At 31.9% G+C, this 9,853-nt stretch overlaps 1 protein-coding gene across 5 annotated transcripts; it reads right to left on the bottom strand.

The window, feature by feature from the left end:
* Positions 1–313: 313 nt before the first annotated feature.
* LOC131661300 (calcineurin B-like protein 4) lies at positions 314–7,368 on the bottom strand. 5 transcript variants are annotated; one of them, XM_058930797.1, is made up of 6 exons: positions 7,072–7,364; positions 6,908–6,990; positions 6,752–6,811; positions 6,557–6,606; positions 6,229–6,465; positions 314–6,105 (listed from the first exon to the last, which is right to left on the bottom strand). In XM_058930797.1, the coding sequence occupies exons 1-6, from the start codon at positions 7,181–7,183 to the stop codon at positions 6,042–6,044; spliced, it is 606 nt and encodes a 201-aa protein (XP_058786780.1). In that variant the 5' UTR covers positions 7,184–7,364; the 3' UTR covers positions 314–6,041. The 5 variants fall into 5 exon arrangements, with proteins under 5 accessions (XP_058786780.1, XP_058786782.1, XP_058786778.1 ...); XM_058930799.1 differs by having other exon boundaries at positions 6,229–6,370; positions 6,557–6,665; positions 7,072–7,362; XM_058930795.1 differs by having other exon boundaries at positions 6,229–6,475; positions 6,557–6,665; positions 7,072–7,355.
* Between the last annotated feature and the right edge of the window lie 2,485 nt (positions 7,369–9,853).

Genomic DNA, 9,853 nt, shown 5'->3' with positions numbered 1-9,853 from the left:
ATTCAATATATATTACCTAGGATAATTTACATTATAGATTATATAATTCATTTATTTATCATTCCTTAAAATTATATAATACTCTTATATAACAATTATTATTAACAAAAATAAAAATGATCTATTATTAAAATAAAAATATATAGAAACTAAACATAAATTATATTTTTAAATAATTAAATAATATATATATATATATATATATATATATATATATATATATATATATATATATATATATATATATATATATATATATATATATATATATATATATATATATATATATATATATATATTGATTGTACCCCCGGCTCCGCCAATGCTGGTGATGTGCTGAAAGTGCTTATTGAAGAGTGTTAGTTTCTTGTATATATTTGTATTTTATGTGCATAAAGTGCTTATTGAAGAGTGTTGGTCTTTTTGACATATTTGTATTTTATTTGAAGGTTGCAATCTAAACCTGAAAAAAGTTTGAGTAAAGTTTTTTTTTATATTTAAGTTGGTCTAAAATCTAGGTTTTGTTATAAGGTTTTTTTGGATGGTCCTATGTAAAAGCTCAAGTTGTTGTGAAAGGTTGTTTGGGTTGATCTTGCGAAAAGCTCAAAATTGTTTTAGTAGAAATATTAAGGGGAAGCTCATGGGGACCGGGGTAGGTCAAATTAGTTAGGTCAAACTCGGATAATTCTCTAGTACGATCTTTCTATCCTTTATCCTTTAATTTTCTATTCTTTAATGAGTAATGCTATATAGTAAGAATGATTTGAATAAGAAATGCAAGAATGAACACTTGTCATTGTTTTAGAGGATAATTTTAAATTGATTTTAAATTTAATTTCTTTTTTAATAGGGATCATGGGGTGGTGGTAGTAATGAGTGGTTGAGATTTAATTCTTGCCTTTCTTGCTTTCATACTTTCTTACTAATAAGCATTTTCCTTCTTTAATTTATTTCCATTGCTTATTTCTCCATGTCTTATCTCCTATATTATTCCGTTGCACCTTATTTACTCTCACTTATCATCTAAAATTAGTTTCATTCTGATTATTGCTTTGTCAAATCTCAGGTGTCTAAGGAGGTTCTTTTATAAGGATTCTTGGATACTAGTGGACTATATTGTTTTTCAACTCTGTCAGTGGAATCTACATATCACTCTGTTGTTAACACTATTAGTGTATCTTCCAAAGACCAGTTTACACAATTTTCAAGTAATTGTTCTAATAAGTTTTCTCTTTGGCATAATAGACTGGGTCATATTAACGTAGTTACCCTTAAATCTGTATTGAAATTTGGTAACATGTCATTACCAAATAAAAAGTGCATTGAATTCTGAAACTCATGTAGTGTTGGTAAATCTCATAGGTTACATGCCCCTTTATCTCAAACTAGTTACACTACTCCCTTTGAACTTATTCATGTTGACTTGTGGGGTCCTTCTCCTAGGCCCTCTAGTCAGGAATATTCCTATTATATAGCTATTGTTCATACTTATACCAAGTACACCTGGTTATACTTCCTAGAACATAAATTTGAAGCCTTATGCATTTTTAAATAATTCATGGTGTATGTCTAAACTCAAATCAAAGTCACAATCAAATTTGTACAGTCTGATTTTAGGGGTGAATTTAGACCATTCACTAAATATTTGAATGACTTGGGTATAGTGCACAGGTTAACATGTCCTCACACTTCTCATCAACATAGGACTGTGGAGAGAAAACATATGAGTATAGTAGAAATGGGACTCACTCTTTTAGCTCATGCTAGTCTTCCTATTGAGTTTAAGGACCATAGCTTCACTTTAGTTGTCTACCTCCTAAACAGACTGCACATTTCTACCTTTCCTAAGTTCACTTCCCCTTATCATGATTTATTCAATCAAATATCTGACTACAAAAGTCTTAGAACTTTTGGGTGCTCATGTTTTCCACACCTCAGACCATTCAATAAAAATAAGCTGCAGCTTAGAAGTTCTGAGTGCACATATCTAGGAATATCCTCTCATCACAAAGGCCACAAATGTTTGAGTAAGGAAGACAAAATATACATATCCAAAGATGTTGTTTTTAATGAAACTATGTTTCCTCATTTTGGTATTATTGGTAGCAATGTTCAAACTGACTCAATCAGGACTACTAAATCCCTCCCTGCACATAGACTGCTACACTCTCACAATAACCCAGGACGTGGCTCTAGCAATGAGAGCACACAGACTACTGATATCAATTCTGTCCAACCGGTGTCACCTATTAATCATACTGAAAATCCTACAAGACAGCTCACCATCATTAATAACACTACACCTAATGATACCCAACATTTCTTGTCTGAGTCTGATCAACATCTATTGGATATAACCAATGACCGTAATAATCTCTCCCCATAACCTGAGTATGGGAACACAACATGACAAAGTAGCTTTGAGCAACTTTTTGCCCCTGAGCATCATCCAATCCCCCAATTTCTCCTTCTTCTGAACCTTCCTTATCTCCATCTATTCGTAATACTATTCTTGAAACACACTTAGTAACAAATAACCATTATATGGTAACCACATGCAAAACAGGTCATCTAAAGCCTGAGGTGTTCTTAGCTCATACTGAACCAACCACAATTAAACAGGTCTTATCTCAACCTCACTGGTTTGAAGCTATGAAACAAGAGTACGACACCCTTCTTTCAAAAAACACTTGGACACTTACTTCTCTCCCATCCCACAGAAAATCCATAGGTTGCAAGTGGGTATTTATAATCAAAGAAAATTCGGATGGCACACTCAACAAGTATAAAGCAAGGCTTGTTGCAAAAAGCTTCAATCAACAGTATGGGTTTGACTATCATGAAACCTTCTCACCTATTGTCAAACCATCCACCATGAAAGTTCTTCTAACTCTGGTCTTGACATATAAATGGAATGTCCAACAAATAGACATCAATAATGCTTTTCTAAATGGAAACCTTGAAAAAGAAGTTTACATGATGCAACCACGAGACTTTGAAAATGAAAACAAATCTCTTGTTTGCAAGCTGAACATGGATTTATATGGGCTAAAGCAGGCACCTTAATCCTGGTATGAAAAGCTTCACAAGACACTATTTTAATTTGGCTTCATAGTAAGCAGAGGTGATTATTATTTGTTTACTTACAACCATCAAGATATCACTTTATATGTTCAAGTATATGTGGATGACATATTAATCATAGGTTCCTCTTCTCATTTGATACACAAGCTAATATCCATGCTTCATGATCAATTTGCTCACAAGAAACATGGGAAGCTTGAATACTTTCTTGGTCTTGAAGTTAAGTATCAACTTAATGGCTCTCTCATTCTTACACAAACAAAATATATAAGGGACCTGCTCAGCAAGGTCAACATGGAAACATCTAATGGTGTTGCAGCCCCAATGTTCAGTCAATGTAAACTCAACAAGTTTTGTACAGATACTATGCAGGATCCTTTGTTATATAGATTTGTTGTAGGTGCTCTGCAGTACATCACACTCACTAGACCTAACATAGCCTATTGTGTGAATAAAGCCTGTCAGTTCATGGCTAATCCCCTTGATAGCCATTAGAGTATGGTTAAAAGGATACTAAGGTATCTTAGTGGTACTGCAACATATGGTGTAATATTATCACCTGCTAATCTAAATCAGGAACTTTCAATTAGGGTCTATAGTGATTCAGATTGGTCAAATGATCCAGATGATAGAAGATCCACTTCTGGAACTTACATCTTCATTGGTCTAAACCTGATTTCTTGGAGCTCAAAGAAGCAAACCCTTGTAGCCAGATCAAGTGCAAAAGTAGAATACAGAGCTTTAGCACATACAACAGCTGAGCTACTCTGGCTGCAATCTTCTGGCTTAGTTAAAAGTCAGATGTCATTCTCCTACCCTCCTTTGTGACAACCGTGCAGTGCTCCTGTCACACAACCCAATTATACATGCTCGAACCAAACATATAGAGCTTGATATACACTTTGTCAGAGAGAGAGAGAGAGAGAGAGAGAGAGAGAGAGAGAGAGAGAGAGAGAGAGAGAGAGGGTCATGGCAAATAAGCTTTCCACATGTTCCAGTCACAACAGTTAGCTGATATTATGACTAAGCCTTTTCCTAATACAGCTTTTTAGGATTTAAGGAGCAAGCTCAAAGTCGTGTCATTGCCACCACCATGATCTTGAGGGGGAGTATTAGTGTACACTTCAGTCTTGGACCTTAGTGTAATTGGGCTTTCAATCTGCAATGGACTTTAGCTAGATAATATCTTATTGTTCCATTAGATAGAGTTGTGTAGATAAGAACCACTGAAGTATATAGTTGATGCGGTGCAATTGTTTCTGTAACTAAAAATGTACTCACATTGTCGAATGAATGAATGATAGTGTAGAGCACTTTACACTCTAATAATCGATCCAAACCGAACTGATTATTTTTTTTAGATCCATTAGTGTATGAGAAGTAAGTAACAGCAGCCAATCTTATTCTAAACCAACCAATGGTGTGTGGCTAAGCGATCTCCAAAGCAACAAAAAAATAAAGCATGTCCTTTTCGCACATTAAACATGTCTCCTGGACTCTTTACCAAAACTCTATACGCCACACACAGCTAACAGAAGCAGAATCCCTTTTTGTGTATTACGTACGTAGCAACAAAGTTTAAACACATAATTTTGTATAAACTGTTTAAATATCTGCTCACAACTAACCATTTCACTACAAGTAGATAGGGGTGCTCGCGGTGCGGTTTGGGCGGTTTTGACGAAAAAAATCATCCGAACCGCAAGAGAAAAAATAGTGCGGTTTGGTTTGGTTCGGTTGGCTTTTAAAAAAAATCCGAACTAAACCAAACCAAACTAATGCGGTTTGGTTCGGCTCGGTTGGTTCGGTTTTTTACAAATATTTTATTGAGTCATACATACACATATAGATGACAATATAATTTTGTATTTAGACATTCATACACTATCAAATAACAACAAAACTCGTCATATTTTGATAACAATTTTCCATTTAATATGTAAAAATTAAATTAGACAAAAGTGGAATATTAAACATAAAATAATAGCATAAAATAATATAAAAATTATTATAATGAAACAAAAAATTGAAGAGACGAAAGATTAGTGAAGGTGAAAAAGAAAAGAAAAAGTGTTGAGAGATTAGATAAGAAGATGTGCGATAAAAATGAAACTGAAATACAAAACATTTATATAAAAATGAGAAGTTGAAAAAGAAAGAATATAAGAGAGTACAGAGACTATAGAAGAAGAGAGAAGATGTAGGTGGCAAAGAAGGTGCGATAATGTTATTAGAGATTTGAGGCGATCAGGACTGAAATTATATGTGTAAGAATGAGAAAATTGTTCGTAATCATTAGGCTAATGTATAATAGGTTTAAGTTTGGGTTGGATGTGAGTTAAGTAAATTTTAAGTTGTAACATAATGCGGTTTGATTCGGTTTGGTTCGGTTTACAAAATACAAACCGCAAACCGAACCGAACCATGCGGTTTTGTTAAAAAATGACCCAAACTAATCCGAACCAAATGCGGTTTTTTGCGGTTTCGGTTTGGTTTGGTTTGGTTTGCGGTTTTCTATTGGGTTGGTTTGGTTTTGAGCACCCCTACAAGTAGACACCTTTATAAACATCACCATTACAAAATTGGCCCCACCAATCCTTCTCTCTTTACAGAAAAGACCTTTACAATCCGGAATCATGAATTCACACCTCTATCTCTTTTTATAATCTTGCCATTTCATTTTCTACTTTTTTCTACTTTCTTTGTTTTTCTCTCCTTTTTTCTCTTCCATCTTAATCACTCAAAGAGTCATTTTCCTCTAAACTTTTCTATTTCTTGTGAAAGCACTGCTATTAGTCCTTTACCATATTAAACATTAATCATAATAACCATACTTACATTACTTGCTCCAATATATACTGTCTCTCCTCTGTGTATATAGATATATACAGAAATATGTAAAAGTGCACTAGAAATAACAATTCACAAGTGAATAAGCATGAAAACTCCTCAATTACTCACAGCTCTGAGTCTTCAACTTCTGTTCTTGCAATAAAACTGGGGAATGCCATAGTAATATCCCTACAAATATGAGGAGGACACATAATTAAAAACAAATTTCTACATTTCTAGAAATTAATTTGCGACGCAGATAATCTGTTTGTCTTCTATTTCTGTATAATCAAGAGGTTACATTAGACTTACTTTAGATATGGGAGAGTCATGTTCTTAATCAAAGAAGGATGTTGAGAAACAAAAGCTTTCCATTCATCTTGATCGATTCTTCCATCATCTTTTGTATCAGCATCTTTAAATGTTTTATCCACAATTGATTCTATCATCTCATCTGAAAGAAAAAGATCTGATTCATTCAAAAGTGCCAATACCATTTCCTTTAACTCCTCTCTTTCAATGTATCCTGTTTGTCTCAAATCATACAACCTAAAAGCAACTGCAAAAATCACTTCAATAAACAATAAGCTGAAAAACACTTGAAAAAAAAGACATTAGTATGAAATGAATTTTATCTTACATGCAATTTTGTCTTCTAAAGGTGCGTTTGGATGAAAAACACCAAGAGATCTAACGAATTCACCAAACTCGATAACTCCGTTGCGCTTTACATCAAATAAGTCAAAAATCTATAAAAAGAGAAATTAACAATTATGAAAAAAAACAAACAAGTTTAAAATCATAGAATATATGAATCAGTTTATAATTTACTTACCCTGTCAGCAAACAGATTCTTTTGGTTTTCATTTCTGAACAGTGCTAGCTGAAATTCTTCCTGAATGTTTAAAATAAAAATGCACCAGAAGTGATTATTAAGCACTGAATTAATTAATTAAGGAAGTTTAATCTAAACTAAAACACTTAAACTCACCTTGTGAATAAGACCATCTTGAATAATTGAATTGCTTAACTTCAAATAGAGTTCATACAATGCATCTACTTCACTCACAGTAACTAAGAAACAAAAACTTGCTTTAATCAGCATATTATAGTGATTAATTAAGGCACTAATATATGATTTAGAACAGAAATTACCAGTTAATGATGGTGGATACTCACAAGGTGTCTCAGAAGCAAGAACGGTTGGATCTTCATAACCTGGCGTTTTAACTTTCTTTGAATTTGAAGTTGAACAATAGCAACCCATTCAATTGAATTACCACAAAATTCGTACTCAGAATTTTCTAAAATTTAGAACCACTAAACTTCAACGTGATTCAGCTACGTTGTTTGTTAGTTTGATTTATATATGAAAATGTGAAAACAACATGCAGACATAAAATACACTTTAGCTATATTATAGCTATATTATATGCCGTGAGACAGTGCGCTTATCGCTATATAGGAACATATGGCTATTTTAGCTTGCAGAAAAAGTCAAAGATCAAGAAAGAAATTAAAAACTAGCTTCTTTTTTGTATATTTAAAGGAAAAAAAACGAGATAATCATTAATAAAATAGAAGAGATTTTGGAGTTTTCATTATGATCACAAAAATGTATTGAATAAGGATTACAATTAGGGATTTGAAATTGGTCAGGTCAATTAACCGCGGCCTCCGACCTAATCTACACAGATTAGAAATTTTTAAGAAAAAAAGCATATTTTTTTATAAGCTTAAATAGATTAGACCACGTGCTATAAAAAAAAGATTTTTAAATTTATTAGGCTGATCTATTTTAATAAATATAAATAAATTTATGTTTTTTAAATTATATTTTGTACTTTATATTAAAATACAAAAGTAAAGTTTAGTTATCTTGAAGAACTTGTGAAAATAAGTTGAAAAAACCTTATGAATAATATCATAAGTTATTTTCAATAGTTCTTCCAAACAAATAGTTGAGAAGAAGGTATTGTCGTGAGATTATTCTTTGGGACATCGAGAAAGAGCAAAAAATTGCAAAAGAAAGACATGAATGAGATTGTTGAGAAGAAGTTAGCAAGAGAACGCAAATTGCAAAAGAAAGAGTTAGAAGGTTTAGAGGATGTGTACGATAAGAAGTTGAATGACACATTAGTACAAGAGCAGGAAATTCATAGGAAAGAGATGGACGAGTTTGTTGTGGTATATGAAAATATTATTTTATCTGGATAAATAGGATTTTAGTTTTTTATCTGGGTGTAGAATATGTAGAATATATAGTGTTGAATCTATTTTATCTTGTTGTTAGTTTTATGATGCAGAAATTGGATGGTACTGTCCAACCATGTACACGAAGATGATGAATTGCTTGCAAGAGTTATTTTAGGTGGTGCGAGCATAAAAGGAAGTTGTTTATCCGCTCATACCGTTACCCATAATGAGATATTGGTTTCCTTCTTCTGAAGACTCAATTAGAAAATTGGTATGTCATGTTATGGATGTTAAAGAACTAATTCCTCTTTGATTAGAGCATGATTGAGAGCTAGAAGTTTTCTACGTTGATCCGAAATATATAAGAGATTTTATGTTTGAAGATGAGTTCCTGGACGTAGGGATACTATAGTTATGGTGCACATAAGTACAATTTATATTCTAATAAATGTCAATTTTTGAATTTGTACATCATCAGTAATTTTAATGTTTATACTCACTTTTTTAATTTTGTTTAACCATTTAAGTACATTCATCGTGTTTGTATATAATTAAATAAATTGGATATTTATGGATTCTTTGATCCATTTAATATTCGATTTACAAATAATTCTACAAAAGTGATTGAATCATTCATATTATCACGGTTAAAAGAGGGGAATAAAGAAATTTACTTAGCATCATTTATTGATTTATGAGTTATTTAAAATTGTGGTTTCTCTTTTATAGTCAGTTTCCATGTTTTACCAAATATTAATTATGCTCGTGTTCATTTAGTGATCATTAACAATCGATCATCATCTCTTTTCGGACGAATATGGTAATTACGCTATGATCCTTAGGCAAACCACTTGAACCAAAGATGAAACGTATTTTTAAAAGTAAGTTTATATTTATGATGTTTTTAGTAATATTTTCTTTTACTTTTTAATTAGCTTAGCGTGTAATATATTTAAATCCTTATCAATATACAAAGTTGTAGAGCGACGACATATGTTGAACAGAGCTAGAAATAAAAGGTCCGCATTTTTTACGCCTTCGGTAAGTGGATTACTTGTGACATTCATTTATCTATAGTTACATGTGTGGTTATATATTCATGTAGTGTTTAATTTTGTAGACGAGACAAAAGAAAGGAGGATACAAGTGTGGTTTTTTTGTTATGAAACACATTGTTGATTCTTGAGATCATGTATATGAATTTAAGAAAAGGGGATATGCAATGACAGTGTAAAATTATTTTACACTATCAATCAATCACCACCATGTATTCCGCCACATCATACTGTAAATTTTAAGTTACTAGTATGACATGGCAGAATAATTAATTTCTATTGGTTGACAGTGTACAATTATTTTACACTGTCAGTGCTTAATCAATAAACTCTATAAATTTACAATAACATATTAATGTTTAAGTTTACTTTTATTTTAAATAATATAATATTCAATTTCCTTCAATTTTTATATAGATGTTTAATGACCCCACACCATTCTCACAAGAAAGCTTTAAAGATATTTATACACGTTGGGCGTCTTGCTTTTATGCGCTTTATAGGTCAGAATGATCATATTGAATTTGTAATATATGTTTGCAATATTTTTGGGTTTAATGTAAATAATATTTAGGACGTTTGTTTAACATTTTGATAGTATATTGAAGTCATATTTTGGTTACAAAGATATTTGTATTTGCTAGTTCTATTGTGGTAAAAAGTACCGTATAAAATACAAGTACTAA

This window comes from Vicia villosa, linkage group LG3 (assembly GCF_029867415.1).
Source record: "Vicia villosa cultivar HV-30 ecotype Madison, WI linkage group LG3, Vvil1.0, whole genome shotgun sequence".
In the NCBI taxonomy this organism is placed as follows: Eukaryota; Viridiplantae; Streptophyta; class Magnoliopsida; order Fabales; family Fabaceae; genus Vicia; species Vicia villosa.
Note: the sequence above shows the minus strand (reverse complement) of the source record. Positions and strands in the feature narration are given on the sequence as shown.